Here is a 23,313-nt window from a genome sequence, read left to right as displayed (position 1 = left end):
TCCGAGAATGTGTCTGAAAATTAACAAGTTTGCATTTAAACAATGCAACTTTGTATATAGCGACAAAAAACACCATATGGAGTATGGTTATTAAAGTTACTTACAGTTATACTCAATACGACCCAAAACGGATGTGAATCGCCTTCAAGACAGTCCGCTCCCAAATTTCATACAAAATTACTCCTGACTAAACTTGTTTTAACAAACTTTAAATTGATGTCAATGGTTTAAAAAACCGTTAGTTGATCAGGAATGAAAAGGGAATTAAAAAGGTAACATTTTAATTATTTCATCAAAACGCATCATATTGTGATCAGAAAATTCACCCAGTATCTATGATAAATCAATATTCTGGAGTGAAAGATTGCCAAAGTGGAAGTGAGCCCTGCATTTAGGTATGAACTGTCTAGGGAGAGAAATGTCTAGAGTATGAAATAAATCTTTGATTGAAATATCTGACATTAATTTTCACAAGCCAATTTTTACTATTTGTTTCTACAGAAGGTACTGAAAGAGTGAATTTGAATAATATAGATTAGATTGCAAATAATTATTTATATCACCTTGGAACGATAGACTGGGAATTTTTACTATTTATCACCTTGTCAAAAGTGAACTTTTTATCGAAATTGTTAATACAAATTTTCCAAACATTTACAATTTTGGGAAGGTAATGACTGGCAAATATTCTGTCTGCGACATAAAAATATTTCTATTTTCTTTAGTTATTTCAATGTTATTCCCAGCAAAGATTTATATTACAATGTAATATAAATCCGTGTTCCCAGCTGACTTGAGTAGATGATGAAGATATTCCAACTTCAGTCCTCGTTAATTTATTACACGCCACCTTCAAAAAATAACAGGAGATTTTCGTCATTTTATGACAATTTGTAAGTTAATATACATGATAAAAGTAGCGGACAGCAACAAAGATGTAAATATTTTTTAAATAACTGCATTATCATATAATTATGTCGCAACTAAGACCCCGTTAAAAGGTTTAAATTAAGTAGAATAGAGTATTGCTCGGATAATGTAAATTTTCGGATACCAGGTCATTACACCTCTTTCTTTGTTTAATTTACCACTGATTATCTACCTGTCATGTTGTTACTTATTGTCAAATAAATTAAATAGTGTCAATTGTGAATTGGCTTTTTTCATCATTAAAATTTTTATTGATTGTCTCTCTATAGAAAATTTTCTTTTGATTAAAATTTAAATTAAAAATTAAAAGTTTACTGAAACATTAAGACTATATTAATTCAATGACATACGGGTCAGATGAAATACAAATCAATATTATAAAACAGTCTATGATCGATTAATTAATCAAAAATGCGTCACTCATAAAATGACATTGTCGCAGAAATAACCTTACACTACATCAAAATAGAGTTATAATCAGTGCCATTAGGTTGATAACTTGTTGACACGTACGTGTGATATGCCTGAGAAGGGAGATAATTCTATAGGTACATGTGAAAACATAGTTACCTCCCGTGAACACTGTAAAAAACTAAAATAAGATCGTAATTACATATCGGTTAAACAAACCCAGCAAACAAAAGACGTTGTACCAACGTTGTACTGACGTTAGACCCTGACGTTGGGTAAACGTTGGCAGAAGGTTGGATTTGAAAGTTTTTTAGACGTCAGAAACTGACGTCTATACAACGTCATAAAATGACCTTTATCCAACCTTTTCTGACCATAATCCAACCTTTTCTGACTATTATCTGACCATTAATCCAACCTTTTCTGACCATTATTTGGACATAATCCAACCTTTTTCTGAACCATAATCCAACCTTTTCTGACCATTATCTGACCATATGCCGACCTTATCTGACCGAATTTTCTGACCATGATTTAACCTCATTCAAAACTTTTGGAATATGATTTTTTTCATTTTGAAGCTCTTAATAGGGTTAATAAATAAGCATTCTTATGATTTTAGCAATTTATTTTATACTCGGAATCACAGTACAAAACAAGAAATGTGGTACTATAATAAATGCAAGATTTACATAATATTTTTTGAAACTATTAAAACTTGACGGCATGTACTTTAATAATGCTTCATGTATTAATTAAGCATGTTTTAGAAATAAGATAAACAAAAATCCTTCTTTGAAAATTAACACTGACATTTTATATAGCAAACATCCATGCATGTGTTTTTTTTCTTATATCACCACTGAACTGATCACTCTGAGTTTGGGATTTTTCAATCATCTATCCAACTCACTGATTGTATATTTGTCTTTGTATTTTATAACTGAATCTAGATCTGAATGTTAAATGGAACAATATTCTGAATATTTTGTTATAACTATAAATAGCAATGTTCATGTATCTTCATTAGTATTCTAGCTTCTTTCGTCCTCCTACACTATGTCGATCTGGGGCATACTATAAGCGTATCATTACCGTCTCCAACCTGAGATCTCATCACACTTTCTGAAATTAAAAAAAAATAATAATCAGTTACAAGTGCAAGAAATAAATCACTTATACATATAATATTTAAACGAAATTCTAACAAAACTCTCCAACTACTTAAAAAGATACTTATTATTTCTAATTTAGTTTAAACCATGTAGTTTCGTGTACCTACTGTATATATCTATTAATTTTGATAAAAATGGCTTCGTGAATTTCATTTTAAAATCAAGGGTAATAAGATCACTGTATTTTCTATAATATTTTGAAATATACCTGTCACAAAATCTTGGTAGGTTTTCATTTTTCTTTTCCTCTAAATATTTTCATCTTCCTCCTGAACTTTTGACACATGTTCAATTATCACAATTTTCACAATCTGAAAGACGAAATATAATCGTTTTAGAATTTAACCATATGGTGGAAGGATGTTTGTCTAATACAATAGGCAAAATCCAATTACTATTAATCTTAGTTAACTCATAAGCGCATGAAAAACTGATATAACACAGGGCTCATCCGGAAGGGCGATTCAGGCGAAAACTTCGCCGTGTATATTCCAATTTCGCTCTTCCGATTGATCAAAGAGAAGTCAACATCGCCGATAAAATCTTAATTCCCAAATAGTAATTACTTAGCGATGTAAAGAGCAGAGATTGTATCCGCCCATATGACGACCGCTAATTATCATTATCCAATCAGAGCGTCGCTTTATACTACCCTTCTACCTGTAAGCGAAGCGATAGACCGCCTACTCTAAACAGTAAATAATGAGAGCATCGGCCCGAAACGGTATAATTGTGTGATAGTTTTGCAAGTTTAATACGGGATTTGGCGATAATTATAAACTGTTTTTTCCCCGATTATCTAAACAAGTGCAATCTTCCCTAATTGATATACACGATGCACTTCGATGGTGGGTTTTTAACCCGAGTAAAGGCGATGTGCAATGGATTATTCACGGCTATCACAAAACTGGTAGTCAATTAAAGATAATCAATTTCATTAATGATCAGCGACCAGATTAAAAACTTAATCATAGTTTTGAATGATTTCAGTCTGTTAACATCAATTTTTACTGTAAAATTGTTATGTCGCTCACGTCATGGCTACAAGGCGAAATGCCGAAACCGAGCAGTAAGAAAGTTACTGATTCTGATAGTTACACCTACGCGAAAATTTAAGAAAGCCAATTCGCAAAAATCTTGCGATTGGTATGTTGTAGACAGTAGGGGTGTTTGGCATTGTTCTCTTTGTAGAAATCCTAAATTTGACGCAGTTTACGCACGTGGGCCCATCCCGGCTTAACTATGTATATCGGTCGTATATCATGTAACGTGTATATAACAACAACATTTGTCTGGAAAGAAGTGTTCTTATTGTTTCAAAATAAATTCGTAAATATGACGCTCAGATTAAGATTTATCAATATTGTAAATTTTAAAAAGCATTATTTATAAAGATATTACCGAATTTAACATTTCATGAAAATAAAGGGAGGTAATTAGAAATTAATTTTCTACAATTTCTCAGTCAAATTTTTCAATAAGAAATGAATGTATGTAATTTTAGTGATCAAATATAATGTGCACAAATGTTTGCAGTACATATTTTACATATTCTTTGATGTTTGAAAATTGTTTTATAAGCATAATTATATACATATAAATATGACATCACAACAATCAGGATTTTGAGAGAAATTTCTGTTACCAGAACAGAATAGAACAGATATTATTAATTAATATCCAATGTGACTTTACCTTCTTTTAAAAGTAAAAAAATATGAAATTGATTTTATCATCATATCTTTTTTTACACATTATTATCAACAAATGTACATGAAAATATATAAACACATATTTAGAGAAAGCTTATAAATAGCTGATCAATAGATATCAAAAATAATTTTTTATTCATATTTGCAGCTCAAAAACATTTAGATGCAATTGCCTGATCTACTACTAAATAATAAATCTACTTTTAATTAATACTACTATTAATTAATTAATAAACTGGAGAAATATTATAAGTGATGTTAATTGTGTTTATATTATAATTAAAGGATGTATAGCCATGCATGTTAATGCATACACATTGGGTTGTTTCCCTTCTCCCTAATTTTCGCGAGGTCGTCACTTCTCCCTAAAATTTCCCCCCAGGATGAGCCCTGTAACAAATACCAAAATGAAATTAATTCTACTCCCGCAAAAATTGATATTGTTATTTTTTTATATTCAATGTCCTTTGTACAAATGCTCATACAACATCAAGAAATTCACATGTTACTGTCATTTTTATAGATATCATCTCTGCCCAGCATGATCTGGTCTGCTAAGTGTATTTAGGACAGACTGGCTTAGTGTAAAAACGTTTTATGATACGAGCATACAACTTGTTGATAAGCAGGCTAATTAACAAACTATTACTTTTATTGATTTATAACTATGATAATGTGTTTTCTGATTGATAATATGTTGTTTGATTACATTAATAAAAAGATAGCTAGTCAAATACAATGTGCTTTCAGATATATCTTACCAAAGTCGTATCATTTACATGTATCAAATGCCATGAATCATTTTCATAATATAAGAAACACATGGTATGCTAACAGTATTGGTAAAGTACTTCAATTAACAACGAGTAGTTTAACAACTACACAGATATCAAATCAAACTTTATCTGATACATGTGTAAATGACTGGCCCCTCATATAAGGGAAATTCGTGCTGATAAGAAATAAGAGGAAATTTTATTTACCAGCATTTAAATAATAAGAGAATAACGTACTGCATTTAACTTTTTATTGATTTCAATTGCTAAGATATTTCCTACCATTGATTGTGCATTTATTTGGCATGGCGATATAGTGTGGGAAAAATGATCCGATTATACAGACTGTTCTATAGCAAATGATAAAGTGTTCTTACGTGGAAACAAAGATATTTATCTCGCGAAATCACGTTACATTAAGTTTTACCAGTCAAACATTTCAATGATCAAATAACCATCGAATCCAATCAAACATGCGGTAAATAAGCATTGAAAAACAATATATAATGTTTGCCTACCTTTTTCTTTTGTTCGGAATATACAACTTTGTCTGTCAACCCGTCGTTTTTTTGTCCGCCAATACAATTGAATTTCAAATCCGATAAGTCGCAAATTCGAATTTACTAAATTATTTACCACTATAAAATGAAGCCCTCAAAAATGATAACAGCTTCATTGTAAATTATATAAACACTTCTTAGACTAATTCGAGGAGATAAGATATTATTTAAACGAAAATAGAGCAAATATATTTCATACTGATCTGCGACTATCCGTTTACAGAGCGCCACCTATCGAATATCGTACGTTAGCCACCCACGTGATACTGTTGTTTTGATGGAGAAAATAAATATATAATGTTCCCTTTCTTAACTTAAACTTAAAATTCTCGCTGTTTATGCTTTCATTTATATATATATATTGGTTTCATAAATTAAATTCACCTATTGTCAGATTACCGACCAAAACCCGACGTCGAGCCGACGTCAAAATGAAACGTCTGTTAGACGTCGGGGATTCAACGTCGATTTGACGTTGTATGAAGGTCACCGACGTCGCTACCAAAATTCAACGTTGATCCAACGTTGGGTCAACGTCGGGTGTTTGCTGGGAAGTGTCTTGGGATAGTCTTGAGGTGTCTTGGGGTGTCTTGGGGTAGTCTTGGGGTGTCTTGGGGTAAATAGACCGACCGGTCATGGACGAACCGGCCTCAAAACCCAGGTCTTTTTGGCACCTTTTTAATTTGTTAAATATATAAAATAAATATGATTATGGGTTATAATATTGTATAAAATGTTACAGTTGCACTCTACCTGAAAGGTCATAATTTCTCACGGTTAGTACTTTTTACTAGACACTCTTTGTACAGGTATACATACATGTAGTTTAGCATGCTTTTCATGACTTTTTTTGCACAAGACTGCCAAGACATATCTTTTCTCTTGGCAGTGGAGACTTTCAACTACAATTGATCTATCAGGTATTAGTAACAGAGTAATTCATACTATTATTTACTTGGTCCAAACTGTAATAATTGGTGCTGCGAGACTAAATAAGGTTTATTCTTGCGGGTTATTTTTTTTTTTTATTTGTAATAAATTTTCAAGTAATCTTTGACAATTTTTTGTTCATTTTGAAACTTCAATTTTAATTTGTAAACCCCATTTTGACCATGTGGTAGCACATATTTGAAATTTTTTGTTAAAATTTGCGTACCAGTATTATTATAAAGACCTGCCTTCATGTAAAGTGTATTTATTATTATTGATAAATACATTTACTTTGTAATTTAAAAACCCTATTGAAAGTTTAGGTTTCTAACTAGTTTTTTTCGGTTGGTTTATGTGAATTAGTTAACATTTACAGTGCTCCTTAATTTTGAGGGGTGTAACCCCCATTGCACATGTTACCATCATTGTTACCATGTGCAATTTTTTTTTTTTTTTAGGAAGCATAGAGCTATTAGGTCTATACTATTTTAGGTGTTTATATTAAAATTAAACACTATTCTTTTGGTATTTTAATTAAACAATTAGGTAATTTAACTCAAAATTAATATTTTCAAATCTTTGTTGTTGTTGTTGTTGTTGTTGCAGTAGCACTGTTTTATAAAAGGTCAACCCCCTATGCCATGTGCTTATAATATATCAAATAATATTGTAAGCCTTTGTTGATTTATTGTTTGCATTGTTGTAAACAATTTCATTTTATTTGTAGTTTAAGGTTATATTTATTTAACCTTTACAACAACTTACATGGGTTTTGTGCCCATATATATAAACATATATAAACAATTAACTTCGTTTCAATTGACAATGACTTGTTACAAAAGATTGCTCGCCAAGATGGACAACCTGTCTCACAAAATTGAGCACAAATGTGATGCCCTGTCGGAGCAAATTGCTCTTTTGCTAGCTCGAAATGAGCCTAGTCAGAGACCTCCGGCATACATGCCCCCAAGTCCGGCTAAGCAAAGCCAAGTAAGACCCCCACCTGGTTTTGATAACATTCAATATAGGGGCCGAGGATTTGAACCATTACAAAAGTAGTTGACTGTTGAGTATTCCAGCAGTACTCAGAGTGAGTCTGTCTACCCTGGACAGATATCACCAAACTGTGCTTCAAACATTCACAAGAAAAAATAAATGACAAATGAACAGCAGGAATTTGAATCCATGTCTGATGATTTGCAGGATGAAATAGATGATGTTTTGGCTTTCATCGACAGCATTTGCCCCATAAATGACAGTACATAATCTACTGTAACAGTACATTATATGAAAAGTATCAATTCATATACATGTGCATAAAAGTATATGACAAAAATATAATTAAAATGAGAATCACAGATTTTGAGAAAGAAAAGAAATTTGTCACATTATAGAACGGGGCGTCCGTGGCCAAGTGGTTAAGGTCGTTGACTTCAAACCACTTGCCCCTCACTGCTGTGGGATCGAATCCCGACATGGACTTTGGATTCTTTCTTGTGAGGAAGCTATCCAGCTAGCTTACGGAACGTCAGTGGTTCTACTCAGGTGCCCGTTCATGCCTGAAATAATGCACGGAAGGGCACCTAAGGTCTTCCTCCACCAGTAAAGCTGGAACGTCGCGATATGACCTATACTGTGTCAATGTGACGTAAAACCCAAAACAAATAGACATTATAGAACAACAAAGCATTTACAAACCCATACACTACATGTTATCATTATCCCATTTTGGTTTTACAGATCTGCAAGAATCCACAAACCGCCTTTACATATGTTGATTTTTTATTGCAGACTTTGAGGGGTCAGGTGCTTAATGGTCTTATATTCAATCAGGAACAGACTGGACCTTATAGATGTACAGATGCAGAAAATGCCGACAGAATCTGAATGTGCAGGATTCTGTTATCAAAGAAATTCCATGTAAGTTATAGAAAATATTACCCTTATATTTCCATACATGTGAACTCTCCCACTTTTAGCGGGAGACTCCCACTTTCTGCAGCCATATTTTCAAAGATTTTTCTTAAAATAAGGGGTATTTTAACAAATTAAAGAAATCTCCCTCTTTTTGATGTCAGAACTTTCTTCTTTTTTTATTGCAAATTCTAAAAACTCCAAAGAAAAATCTCCCACTTGATCATTGATAAAAATTCACACATATGTATTTCTATATCCTGGACATGTATTATGCTATGAATGGACTGTAAATCTTTAACATGTATTACTTGTTCTGATAATTTCAATGTACATTGTACCACAATGTTGTTGCAATTATTTCTGTAATATTGTAGTTGTATATATTGTAAATTATGTTTTTCTTAGAGGCCCACATGGAAGATTGGGAAACCAAATGTGTAGCCTCGATAAATAAAGCCTTTACTTACTTACTTACTTACTTACTTACCCCTTGGTAATTTTACTATTTTAATACCACTTTGCAACAAATTGTACTGTTCTTGAGTGTTGTCAGTCACTTTTTCTATCAACAATAAGTGCATGTTTCTTTTAAAATTAAGAAAATAAATTTATTTCAACCTCCGTAAATGCCTAAATGGTAATTTTTTAATGTCTATTTCAAGAATGTTGACATTGAAATTTGGGGGTTAAGAAAGCAATGCCTGACCTCATATACCAGCTATAATCATTTGCAGAGTGAATAATAAAATATCCAAAACTTCAGCATTTGTTGCTGACATATTGTATATCATGTTAAAAATCAAAACACCCAAGCTTTAATCTTAATAAAATCACGTCATGTACATATCTGTCCGGACACATGGTACTGTAGTGTAGACAATTTAGGTAATTTTGATACCCTCCTTGTCGAGCCTCAGATATAAGTGTTAATACAATCAGAAATAAACAAACTAGTTTGTTAGTTAGGAGAAGAACCTAGCTGAACTGTGCCAAATTTTTTGGTCTCCAGGTAAAAAATTATGAAATCTGTACGAAAAAATGGTCCAAAAGTGTCTGGTTGATGGTCTCCGAGCAGTAAACCTAAGTATTCCCCAAAGACTTAAAGTTTATGCTTCATTACTTTCGATATAATGGTTACTGTAAGTTTTGAGTTCTTTCCCTGAAAATAATCAGAACTGGTGTCATATGAGGAAACATGGTCATCTGAGTATGGCTTGAACTCGTAAGCTCTGTGTTGAGAGGAAGACAACTTAACCACTAGGCACTGCTCCCACCTGCAGCTTTAAGCAAGGTAAGCATGGCCTTGTGTTTTTTTAAGTGATTGTTAAGAATTTCAAGGATTGGTAAAAAGAAGATTGTATAATTTTTGTTGGAACTTTTCAATGAATAGTAATGCTATCCTACTCACATGGGTGTCAGCATTATACTGGTTAAAGTTTTTCAAGCCTCTTTTAGTACAACATTATAACTTAGGCACCACCAGCAAAAATAAGATATCTGCATGTTACTTCATACACTTAATTGAGATCATAATAGAAGGTCACTTCCCAGGCCCAAAACTCTTTATTTTGACCTTTTGAGAACTTACAAAATTCCTTGTTTAAGTTTTGCATGCAACATCAATCAGGTTTTCACTTGTAAATTTACACATTTCCTTGTGACCATGGTTGGATGTCGCTATCCAAGGCCCTTAATTTTGACTGAATTATATATCGCTTTATAAATTTAGAAATTTTTTAGTTATAGTGGTGACCTAGTGGTTAAGCTAGGTGTCTTCCTATTAACACAGGGATCATGGGATCGAGTCTTATTGTGGTCACAACAATGTTTCTTCATGAATATGACATCTGGAAGTGGACTCAAAAGTGATTAGTATAAATTTAACAACTTGTTTCCCAATCAAGCTTCCATAAATGAGCCGCGTCATGACAAAACCAACATAGTGCGTTTGCGACCAGTCTGATCAGGATCCATGCTGTTTGCTTACCAACTCTATTACAAGTAGAGAAAATGATAGCTAACAGCATGGATCCTGATCAGACTGCGCGGATGCACAGGCTGGTCCGGATCCATGCTGGTCGCAAACCCACTATGTTGGTTTGTCGTGACGCGGCTCAAATATTGTTAATTACTCATGAATTACATAAAGACAGTTATAGTTATCTCATCATTGTTAAAGTATGTTCAAAGCTGTGTTATTAATCATAATATACATTAATTTTATCCTTACTTTTTTACATAGACTGCACAGATGCAAGTGCCTGTCAATCAAGTGTATTATATTTGGATGTAGACACTTGTCCAGAGTGGATTGTGCATTCATTTGAACAGGTATTGAAAAATATTAAAGTGAGCACTTTCCTTATTGTGTAGCTTTCCTTAAGATTTACTTATATTGCAGGGTTTTCTGAAAAAGCATGCATTGATACATTTAAAGCTTGAACAGAAAAATTGACTGAATACTCACAAGGTAGATATTTTGATGCACCTGCTATTAAATTACCAAGCTTAATATTTTGATTTTGCACCTGACATTGAATAACCGAAGGACTGAAAAAATAAAATTGACAAAGTTATTACATAAATGTGTATTTGTTTCATTTCAAACAGCTCATCTTAAGCTTTTGTTAAGGAATTGACAGGATATCTGTAATGTGAAGTACAGGTAACAAAAATATGCATAATCCTTGGGAGGCACCAACACTGTCTTGTAGAAATTCTCTCTTGGAGTGAGTGAGGTGCTAATACTCTCTTCCTTACGTCACTTTCATTACATTTTTCTGACATTGAGTCACCTTTTTTATGGAATAAAATACCTGGGTACTCAGTGGATCCCTGATTCTCTGAGAATTTTGCATTTTCTGGTTATCTGTCCTGTATATGATCCAAAACTGCTCAAAATGTTTTCCAATGTTTTGAAACTGTAAACAAATCTAGTGACATGTGTCTTTTGATCAATGCAACATGTGTCACATTGGCATTATTATCCTCCCTGAAATAATCAGCTTAGCATATAATTACTGGTTTATCCTATTTACCTTTCATCATATTAATTGTACATGTGAATGTAGCTTACAGCACCATCATGTAATAACTTAGATCTTACATATGAGCCGCGTCACGACAAAGCCAACAATGTGCGTTTGCGACCAGCATGGATCCAGACCAGCCTGATAAGGATCCATGCTGTTCGCTATCTGTTTCTCACCTTGTAAAAGGGTTGGTAAGCGAACAGCATGGATCCTGATCAGACTGCGCAGCAGCGCAGGCTGGTCTGGATCCATGCTGGTTGCAGTTGCACTATGTTGGTTTTTGTTGTGATGCGGCTCATATTTGAAAATGTTGGTACAAATGTACTTTCCATACTGTAAATTTACTTTATTTTGTGGGTAAGAAATTCTGTGGCTTTAGCACAAAGGACAAATTTTTGGTTTCTGAAATTAGTGGATTGTCTGTAGTATACTAAAAGTAACATGCAAATAATATAATGCAAAAAAATCTTACAGCAAACAAAAAATGTCTTAGATGGTGTGCTGGGGCGGGGGTATGTATGGAAGCAATATTTGATGTTGTGACTTAAACAACAACAAAAATTAAGTTTTTACCAGAATCTAATGGTTATCTTTTCAGACAAGCTGGACAAAAGGGAAACTACTCTGTGTAAAATGTAATGGAAGATTGGGTTCATTTGATTTTGTCTATAAGAAAGTTTGCAAGTGCCTTCAACATCCCATTCCTCTTGTACATTTACTGAAAGACAGAATAGATGTGATTGAAACAAGGTGAGAACTTGTAAAAATTAACCTGCTAAAGTTTTGTAATGCATTTGACTTGTTTTGAATTTGGAACAGTCTTTCCAACGTTTTAGGTATTTTAATATCCCTCAGAAATATCAACCAGTAATGATTTTACACATGCGCTATTTCAGATACAAATATGAACTTTGTGATAGCAGTTTAAGATTTAGATTTTGTATCTGCATTTGTTAGCTCGACTATTCGCAGAATAATCAAGATAATGCAGTCATCCATTTGTCAGCATCGGCGTCCCTGTGGTTTAGTTTTTGCGTGTAAACTGGTATCTCCATAACCAATGAAGGAAATGGATTGAAACTTCACACACTTGTTCTCTGTAATTATATAACATGATTGGCACAAGTCCCATAACTGATTTTTTTTTGGATAATTATGCCCCTTTTTCGACTCAGAAATTCTTGGTTAAGTTTTTGCTTGTAAACAAGTATCGCCATAACTACTGAAGGGAATGGATTGAAACTTCACACACTTGTTCTCTGTGATTATCTAACATGATTGGCACAAGTCCCATAACTCTGATTTGCTTTTTTGCATATTTATGCCCCTTTTTCGACTTAGAAATTCTTGGTCAAGTTTTTGCGTGTAAGCAAGTATCTCCATAATTACTGAAGGGAATGGATTGAAACTTCAAACACTTGTTCTCTGGAAGTATTTTACATGATTTGCACAAGTCCCATAACTCTGATTTGTTTTTCTGTATAATTATGCCCCTTTTTGGGCTTAGAAATTTTTGGTAAAGTTTTTGCTTGTAAGCTGGTATCTCCGTAACTACTGAAGGCTTTGTGCCTTTTTTGGAACAATTTTATGCATTCTTATAATATAGCAGTGATTAACTCGATAAAACATCTTAATAACAAGCCTTTGTACCTTTTCGCACAATTTTATGTATTCATATAGGTGAGCATTATTATACTCGATGAAACAACCTTGTGACAACTTTTTGAATAGTCAAGCATTACTGTCCTTTGACAGTTCTTGTTTATAGTTTAAAATATTACTTGTTCCTTGTCATGGAGAGTTTCTATATTCAGGTGAGCGATTTCAGGGCGATCCTGGCACTCTTGTTTCTAGTACATGTAGATACAAATAAATTTACAACTTCATTCAAAATGGCCTGATGATGTCATTGTTCATGCATAATAGACATGCAGGAATAGCATTATTTAAAGCACACCTCTTGTCTTACAGCATAAGCTAAGTTTCCTAGCATCATTGTAAACAGTTTTTTTTCTGTCTGATTTGCAAGTAACTTTTATTTGTTATTGTACAAAACTTCATATATTTTCAGACACATTTCTAGAACTCCTTTTGTACCCCAGCATAGACAGATAGAAAAGCCAAACTCTTGTACAGAATCTTCAGATGTAGTTCTCAGGAATGATATATCTACTGCTGCTATAAACAAAGAAGATTCAAATGCAATTCCATTTTCTGAGATAATTAACAAAGATAGGAATCTTCCTTTTGTAGAAGATATCATTGTAGAATCTCAGAAAGACAACCATCAGGCAGCATGTAACAGTCTTCCCCACACCAGCCAAGGTGCTTCTTTTCTTCAACCGGATAACAGCTGTAATGATCCACCGGAAGATTTGCCTGAAATTGCTATTAATTTGCATGAACAGGAAAGAGGTTTGCCTGAAGAGAATGACCCCTTGCTTGATGAAGATTTGAATTTACCAGAATTTGATGATGTGAACGCATATGCTGTGTTAGATTGTGAAGAGCTTGAACTGGAAGATTATTTTGCTGAAGTAGATGGCAGTGTTCAAGAAACAGAGATGTTTGGGGTGGAAAGACACAAACACAAAAGAAGAAAAAACAAAAGGATGTTTAAAGCATTAAAGAAAAACAGAATGAAGCCAAAGAAATTAAAAGCAGAATCTAATGTTTCCAGAGATTCAAATGAAATAAAAGGAGAAGATTCAAAAGAAGATTTCAACATTTCAGAAGACTGGATAGAACAGGTGAGTTCATTGAATTAATTGTTGCCCTACTGGAACCAATAGTGAAAAGCATTTGCAACCAGTATAGAGTAAGGCCAGACTGAATGCATCATTCATTCTGAACATACTGTTGCTGGACTTAATCTTGATATTCCCAGAATTGACAATTGGCAGTTGAAAAAGTTTGGCAAAGGAAGTTGGACGAGTCCATTAAAAATGTATGAGATTGTTAAATTTTTACAACTAGTAAAAATTATTGCTTTTATCTATACTATTGTCAACTGGATATAGCTTCTATGGAAGCTGCCAAAATGATATTTTGTCAAGTTATGATGCCAAAGTGGAAAAGGTCAAACAGCACCTTAAATTAAATAATAATTACCTAATTTTTACATTTCATAAAATGTTTTGGTTCTATTTTGGTTGATTGATACATTTATTTGGTCATGAAAAACAGTTTAGACTGTATGATTGCATAACTTACAATCATGATTTTTTCTTTGAATTCTTCAAATTTTGTCAGCATTGTTTTCCAAACTGAGCATGCCAAAGTTTCTTCTTAATGTATGTAACTCCAGAAGCCATTAAATTAATACTATAGGTGTTAAATCATTTCATAACATACATGTAAATGTTGACATTTATACTATAAAATCATAACCTTTAGCAAGAGATTAGGTTTTGTTGTTTACATTAATTGAAGATTTTGGCAAAAAATAAATTTTCCTTGGTATTTATCAAATTCTTGTAATTTTGAAAGTTAAAATACGAAATATTTAAGTTTTAAGTCCTAAAGTGTTGATTTCTTAAAGTTTTGACCATGCTAAAAGTATTTGAATTTACAATGTGCCACTAAGTTATCTTGCAATTGAATATGCATGTAGATATAGTGTATATATAATATAATGTGAACTCTGAATGGACTGGTAACAAAAAATGTTGAATAATTGAACATACTAGTTTTAGGTAACGTCTTAAAACTATGGCATGATTATGTGAGAGAAGCAGGTCATTAAAGATTATATTTAACATTTATGGTGTATGAAAAGATAAATATGTATTGCTTGTGACACAATGTTATATTCTTATATATGTACTATGTATTATTTATTTTTGATGTATCATCACACAGGGACATGACATTCCACCAGATTTGACCTGCGGTATATGTTTGGAGCTTTACTACAGTCCACATCACCTTGATCCATGCAAGCACATTTTCTGTGAGAATTGTTTACGCATGATGTGTAGGCAGACGCCAACACTTACACGTTGCCCATTATGCAGGAGGGTGATTCATAAATGTGTATTTGACAATGGTATGTTATGAGTATTTCTATTATGTATGTTTAAATTTGATACTCGTTATTTTAAAGGGGCTTCACAGTGTGATTTTACACAATATGACTTGAAATAATTTTACGAGATTGGAGTACCATTTTATGTAGGTTTAAACATAATTTGTTTGTAGAATTTCAAATCATTTGCCCCATTTCTTCCCCAATTATTATTATCCCCTCCGATGGAATCGGGAGGGGGATATTGTTTTGGCATTGTCCGTCCGTCCTTCCGTCCATCCGTCCGTCCGAATTTCGTTTCCGGAGTAGTTCTCTGCAACTACTGGCTGGAATACAATGAAACTTTATGAGAATCATCAATATCAAGAGGAGATGCGCATATCGTCGGCTTGTTCCGGTCCGACACTTTAACTCAGAGTTATGGCCCTTGTTTAGTTATGCAGTATGCATATAGAGTAAAAATCGTTTCCGCGCTACTTCTCTGCAACTACTGGCTGGAATTCAACGAAACTTAATAGGAATCTTCAATATCAAGAGGGGATGCGCACATCATCGGCTTGTTCCGGTCTGACACTTTAACTCAGAGTTATGGCCCTTGATTAGTTATGCAGTATGCATATAGAGTAAAAATCTAAACGCGCTACTTCTCTGCAACTACTGGCTGGAATTCAACAAAACTTTATGGGAACCTTCAATACCAAGAGGAGATGCGCATATCATCACCTTGCTTGGGTCAGACACTTTAACTTAGAGTTATGGCTCTTGATTAGTTATGCAGTATGCATATAGAGCAAAAATTGTTTCCGTGCTACTTCTCTGCAACTACTGATTGGAATTCAACAAAACTTTATGGGAACCTTCAATACCAAGAGAAGATGCGCATATCATTGCCTTGTTGGGGTCAGACATTTTAATTCAGAGTTATGGCCCTTGATTAGTCATGCAGTTTGTATATAGAAAAATATTTGTTTCTGCGCTACTTCTCTGCAACTACTGGCTGGAATTCAATGAAACTTTATGGGAACCTTCAATACCATGAGGAGATGCGCATATGGTCGCCTTGTTCGGGTCAGACTTTTTAACTTAAGAGTTATGGCCCTTGATAACTTATGCAGTATACAACCAGAGCAATAATCGTTTCCGTGCTACTTCTCTGTAACTACTGGCTGGAATTCAATGAAACGAAGAGGAGATGTGCATATAGTCACCTTGTTCCGGTCAGACAGTTATAACTCAGATTTATGGCCCTTAATTAGTTATGCAATATGCATACATCTCATTATTACTATTTAACACAAAGTTATGGCTCTGTTATTGCCCTGAATATTTATCAAGTTCAAAGAATATTACTGCTTATGCCAATTGATAAATATATAAATAAAGCCTTATGTCTTCAGTTGTTGTGTTAGTAATAACCAGTACTCGGCGGGGTATATAAATTCAACGAATTTGCTTGCTAGTTTTCAAAATGACCCAAAAAATGAAACTGCTTTTGCTCAAATCAGCCAAAGAATGGTGCCAAAAATTGATTTTTAACTTATATCTGTGTATATTTCTTTATAAAGGTTTACACAGTTTTCCCGCATTTTTTAGGCCTTTAGACCTCAGTTGAGTTCCTTTAATTATCCTTTCTTTGGATTATTGCTGGCAGCACTGTTGCTTGTGTTAGTCTGTTTGTGAAGCTTGCTCAAAATGACTTCAAAAGTAAATTTACACAAAATAATATGCATTATTTTGTATGCTTATACAAGTTTATAAGTTTAATGGTGGAAGTGTGATTAACTTCATCAACATTATTAAAAAGGTGTAAAACTAGAGCATTTAATTTGAAACCCTTTACCTTTGAGACAGTCTACCTATACAACTAGTGCAGACCAAGAACTAGACTGTTCAATCTGCATTGTTTAAAATTCTCCCTTAAAGTTACCAATGGTTTTGCCAATTTTGAAAGATGGACAAGTCCATTCAAGTTAAAAGGTGGTAAGAGTCTGGTATTCCTTCAAATGTTAATGATGCAAAAAGACACAAAATATATCACTGCTTCAGTTTTATAGCCAGATAAAAGTACCAAGTCTTCGATAACCTTGTATTACTGGAAGCAAGAAACTTACTCATCATCTCGTTTCTTCTAAATATTTAAACCTGTGCTGTTATCTAATATTTCAATGATCATTGGTGAACGGTTAAAATCGAATTTAAGATAGCATAATATTTTGTTCTGAAACATTTTATTCTCTATATGAAGAGTTTTTTTATGTGTGTTAGGTAACAGAGACATTTAATGTTACAACTCTTCTCTTTAAAGTTTATTCACCCTAAGATTATGGAAACAACATTAGTTTACTGCTTTTTATATGCCCGAAAACATTTCGGGCATATTGTGTTAAACCCCTGGCGTCCGTCCGTCTATTAGCAATTGGGTTTCCGGAGCATAACTAAAGTTCCATCTGGCCCACAATATTCAAACTTCATAGGATGATTGTCTATATTATTTAGAAGACCCTTATATATTTTGGGGTCACAAGGTCAAAGGTCAAGGTCACTATTACCTTAAAATTCCGGAGCATAACTTAAGTTCCATTTGGCCCTCACTGTTCAAACTTCATAGGATGATTGTCCATATTGGGTAGAGACCCCTATTGATTTTGGGGTCACAAGGTCAAAGGTCAAGGTCACTATAACCTTAAAACTGAAAACAATTTCCGGGGCATAACTTAAGTTCCATTTGGCCCACAGTGTTCAATTTTCATAGGATGACTGTCCATATTGGGGAGAGACCCCTATTGCTTTTGGGGTCACAAGGTCAAAGGTCAAGGTCACTATTACTTAGAAATTGAAAACAGTTTCTCGAGCATAACTTAAGTTCCATTTGGCCAAAAATATTCAAACTTCATAGTATGATTGTCAATTGGGTAGAAGACCCCTATTGATTTTGGGGTCACAAGGTCAAGGTCACTATAACCTTAAAACTGAAAACAGTTTCAGGAACATACTTTAAGTTCCATTTGGCACACAGTGTTCAAACTTCATAGTATGATTGTCCATATTGGGTAGAAGACCCTTATTGATTTTGGGGTCACAAGGTCAAAGGCCAAGGTCACTATTATTTTAAAAAACTAAAAACAGTTTCCTGGGCATCACTTAAGTTCCATTTGGCCTACAATATTCAAACTTCATAGGATGATTGTCCATATTAGGAAGAAGATCCCAATTGATTTTGGGGTCACAAGATCAAAGGTCAAGGTCACTATTACCTTAAAACCGATAACAGTTTCCGGAGCATAACTTAAGTTTCATTTGGCCTACAATATTCAAACTTCATAGGAGGATTGTTATTTGAAGGAGGTAATACTTTATTTAATTCCCATGTTTTACAAATGCTTCATCTTTACTAAAAAAAAAATCACTTTGTATTTCTCCGCCTAGCGGTGGGTGCCCTTGTTTAAATTTTGCAAAAGATATTATCACATAAACTGCAGCGCAAGAGTGTAATAAAGCCATTCAATAAAAACAATATTACACTAGTTTATTACATGTTTTTCGGTGGTTTATAGAAATATATCAGTGAAATAAAAAACTGATAATTTCACTGTTTTAAATTTGATAATGTCACTGTTTTAATTTAAGCCCCTTACGTTGTTTCAGTGAAATACCAGCGTGCACAGTACTGGGTACCAACTTAATGACGTGACGTCGTAAATGACGTCACATTGTATTATTATTTGGCGCTCTTTTTATTTAGTATTAGGTTAAATGTCTTTTTAAACGTTTCTTAGCAAATAATAAAAAGAAAAAAAATTGTTTAGTTTAGTGTAAGATCGAGATATATTTCACCTTGTGAACACCAAAGGTTCATATTTCACTCGTGGCTGCGCCACTTGTGAAATATACCTTATGGTGCTCACTCAATGAAATATATTTCGATCTTTCACTGAACTAAACAAATATTCTCTACGTAATAACACTTTGATGTGACGTCATTTGCGCTATATATAAACATAGCATTAAAGAGTGCTAGTGTTAGCGTTACATTATAGGCGGGTCAATGAAAAATGACTTGTTTTAACTGTAAACTGTTCTTTCTTTTAATATGTTATAAATAGAATATTATATTTGTGTAAATTCAATACTTCATTTATTGAACTTGTTGAATAAAACAATATTATGCTTGCCAGAGGCTCACATAATATGATTTTATTGAACTCATTTAATAAATTTTGTATTAAACCCACGCTCATTCAATATCCTCTATTTATTAAATATAGCTTTATACCCTTTTTTCTTACATTTAATTTTCAGAATTGACAGAGAAAATAAAGGTACAGTATGACAATCTATACAAACAAAGGCATCATGATATGCGTAGGAAAAGAGCGTCATATCCATTGCCATGTTCTACACACAGTCAGCGCAGAATGGAACAGTTCGGTCATTATCCAGATCACGGAAATGCACAAGAATCTATAATTAACAGATGTTTTCACGATATTCTTACACGGTTTGCTTGGTTACTTCTGCTGTTTGTAGTTCACAATATTCTGTTTATGCTGGATACTGTCTTTATGTGGGATCTATATGCCCCAATTTCAGTGAAGTACAACTCGTATCTATTTAGACTCGCAGGGAAACTCATATTATTTGGGATACTTCATATTGTGAGGAAGGCTATAAGAATTAATCTCGATCAAACCATAGGGCATCTTGTTTCTTTTGTTTTCATATTTTCTGTATTATTAGATGGTAATTCATGGGTGAATTCCTTGCTCAATTTGGTAATGATCGGGTCATTATTTTTGTGAAAGCTGCATTATGCAATCAAGTCTGTGATATTAATTTTACATATCCTTTATCATTAACAGTATTATAAATCTGTAATTGGCTATGGTGTTTAATAATGTTGAAATGATTTATAGCTTGACTTTATTTTTTTTATTTTTTTTAAAGTAGAGGTATTGTTATAGTCCCTGAGGCGTTGACGTTGCGTCTTTAAACTTGTATGTGGATCATAACTTTTTTAGTTCTTGGTGTATTGTCTTCACAAACCCTTGGGACAAGACCTTTCAGTAGACCACACTAACCTTGACCTTCATCCCCCAGAATGACCTTGACCTTCAAACTTGAACATAATAATCTTTAAGGATAGCCCTTTAAAAAACCCAGACAGAATTTGACCTTCACTCATAAATGACCTTGACTTTGAAGGTCAAATTATTGAAATTTTCATTTTTTTGGCTGTTATTGAATGGATTGACTTCATATTATAACAGAACATTCTTAAGGACAAGCCCTTCATGTTTATCAAACTCCAATTGACCTTGGCTCTTTTATGACCTTGACCTAAGAGGGTAAGACAGACAAATAAAATTTATAAAAAGGAAACATTAAGATTTGTTCAAATGTTTCTTATTTTGCTTTTAGAAAAAGGAAAAGTCGAGCGTTGCCCCCGCCCGATGGTGGCTCTTGTTAAAGTTTATAGTCTTTTATGAGCTATAGCGATAAAATCATTAAAACTTACATTTTCTCAATTTTATTTTTCGGATTTCTTTTATACGCAAATGCGAATTGTGCATAATGGGCACTACATCCTTGAGATATGTGTTGTAAGCTTATTAATATAGGATTAAAAGCAAGACCTTTATCAGAATTTCTCTTTCAATTATAATTACAAAATATTGCGAATCTGGCAATACACTATTTCCATATTCTCTTCCTCGTCAACTTCAACTTCCATATTCTCCTTGGCCATTTTTTTTTTTTTCTTCAGACCCCAGCTTGATAACCACATTTATTTCAATTTTTTTTTACATTTATACATATAATAGTACAGATTTATATATATTACAGTACCTCATTACATCAGAATATCAAAATTATTAATAAATTTGAGTATAAAGCTATATTTTTGTTGCCTGTTATTGAAAAAAAATATGTATAAGTTGCCATGAATTTTAGTCAATAAACTACAGATGTGTATGTATGGGGGGAAAATCGGTATAATTCTATACATTTTAATAAAGATATTACAACACACATAGCTTTATACCCTTCGTGTAGGCACATTATTATATAACCATATGTACAATGTAAGAACATAATTTAAGAATGGTCAAATTCTATTTCCATATTCTCCTCCTCGTCAACTTCAACTTCCATATTCTCCTCGTCAAATTCTGTTTCCATATTCTCCTCGTCAAATTCTATTTCCATATTATTCTCCTCCTCATCAACTTCCACTTCCATATTCTCCTCTTCAATTTCAACTTCCATATTCTTTTCCTCGTCAAATTATATTTCCATATTCTCCTCGTCAAATTTTATTTCCATATCCTCCTCGTCAACTTCCACTTCCATATTCTCCTCCTCGTCAAATTCTATTTCCATATTCTCCTCGTCAAATTCCACTTCCATATTCTCCTGGTCAACTTCAACTTTCATATTCTCCTCCTGGTCAACTTCAACTTCCATATTCTCCTCCTTGTCAAATTGTATTTCCATATTCTCTTTTTGTCAAATTCCACTTCCATATTCTCCTCCTCACCAAATTTTATTTCCATATTCTCCTCCTCGTCAAATTCTATTCTATTACAATTTGAGTGGCTAGAGTTGCCTAATCATATCTTCCATTTCTAAATCTTCCACTTCCATATTCTCCTCCTCGTCAAAAGATATTTCCATATCTTCAAAGTCTTCCTTGTCAATTTCAATTTCCATTTTGTCTTAATATGCCAGCTCTAAATCTGCAGTAAACAAGTAAAAAATTCAAAAACAATTTTGTAATAAAAGTAACCAAATATAAAAAATAGTACTTTGACTTCCATACCAAATACTGAATCAATATAAATGTACTAACTGCCAAAGTAACCTTTTTGGAAACTACAATTTTTGAGAAATAAATATAGATGCATTTTTTACTTGTTCATCATAAATGTGCCCTGAATGGAAAACAAAACATGCATAAACGGATAAAATAATGCACCTTTAATGAATGTTTTTGAATACATAGGTTTCAGAGCATCACACACAAATGACTTACTGAAGTATGACCTAATAATGGCCATGGTAATTTCATAACCTAAACAACATTGTCAAATGACATCACGCTGCCACGTTAAAAAGTGCATTACAAACATTTAATGACAAAAAGTAAAATAAGCAATTTAAACAAATACATTTATGCAAGAATTTGTGTTAATGCTCCTTTTTGTGCATAACACCTGCAGATGTCTTTCAGTGATTATATTATGCAAGTCTTATTAAAATTATGAAAAGTTCTTTTTTGATGTAAATTTTTCCGGGGTATATAGAAAATACGCATTTGTGCATGTAATAATAATACTGCAGTCTTATTTTTGTAATTCTATATATAATATCTTTTGTTTAATAATTGATAACATATACCCTTACCTCCTTTTTACAATTTGAGCTGCCAGAGCTGCTGAATTGTGTATTCCATTTCTTAAAATTCCACTTCCATAAACTCCTCCTCATCAAGTTCTTTTTCCATATTCTCCTCGTCAACATACATTTCATATTCTCCTTATCAACTTCAACTTCCATAAACTCCTCCTCATCAAATTCTATTTCCATATTCTCCTCTTCCTCAACTTCAACTTCCATAGTCCTCTTAAAGAAAATTTTTGTCCTTTTGTTATTAACTCAGATATGCCAATTTAAGTTTTTGTCCTTGATCATCAAAGTCATATTGTGGTCAAGGTCACAGTCAAACGATTCAAAATGTAGGTTTTGCCATGAATATTATTTTGTCCAAGCATAAATCAAATCAGTAAAAAATAAAGGCAATTTTAGCAAAATTAAATAAATTTTGCCTTGATGGTTAAGGTCA

The 23,313-nt window shown here is 33.1% G+C and overlaps 2 protein-coding genes across 3 annotated transcripts; one reads left to right on the top strand and one right to left on the bottom strand.

Moving 5' to 3' along the window:
* Positions 1-695: 695 nt before the first annotated feature.
* Positions 696-22,702, top strand: LOC132724278 (E3 ubiquitin-protein ligase RNF180-like). Of its 2 annotated transcripts, none has more exons than XM_060709111.1 (7): positions 696-893; positions 8,286-8,414; positions 10,654-10,742; positions 12,042-12,193; positions 13,515-14,193; positions 15,305-15,491; positions 19,770-22,702. In XM_060709111.1, the coding sequence occupies exons 2-7, from the start codon at positions 8,348-8,350 to the stop codon at positions 20,267-20,269; spliced, it is 1,674 nt and encodes a 557-aa protein (XP_060565094.1). In that variant the 5' UTR covers positions 696-893; positions 8,286-8,347; the 3' UTR covers positions 20,270-22,702. The 2 variants fall into 2 exon arrangements, with proteins under 2 accessions (XP_060565094.1, XP_060565095.1); XM_060709112.1 differs by having other exon boundaries at positions 845-937.
* Positions 21,756-23,087, bottom strand: LOC132724285 (uncharacterized). Its single transcript, XM_060709118.1, has 2 exons — positions 22,875-23,087; positions 21,756-21,944 (listed from the first exon to the last, which is right to left on the bottom strand). The coding sequence occupies exons 1-2, from the start codon at positions 23,085-23,087 to the stop codon at positions 21,756-21,758; spliced, it is 402 nt and encodes a 133-aa protein (XP_060565101.1).
* Positions 23,088-23,313: the final 226 nt, after the last annotated feature.

The sequence above is a fragment of the Ruditapes philippinarum genome, unplaced genomic scaffold, assembly GCF_026571515.1.
Source record: "Ruditapes philippinarum isolate M1 unplaced genomic scaffold, ASM2657151v2 ctg107_1_1_1_1, whole genome shotgun sequence".
NCBI classification, from domain to species: domain Eukaryota; kingdom Metazoa; phylum Mollusca; class Bivalvia; order Venerida; family Veneridae; genus Ruditapes; species Ruditapes philippinarum.
Note: the sequence above shows the minus strand (reverse complement) of the source record. Positions and strands in the feature narration are given on the sequence as shown.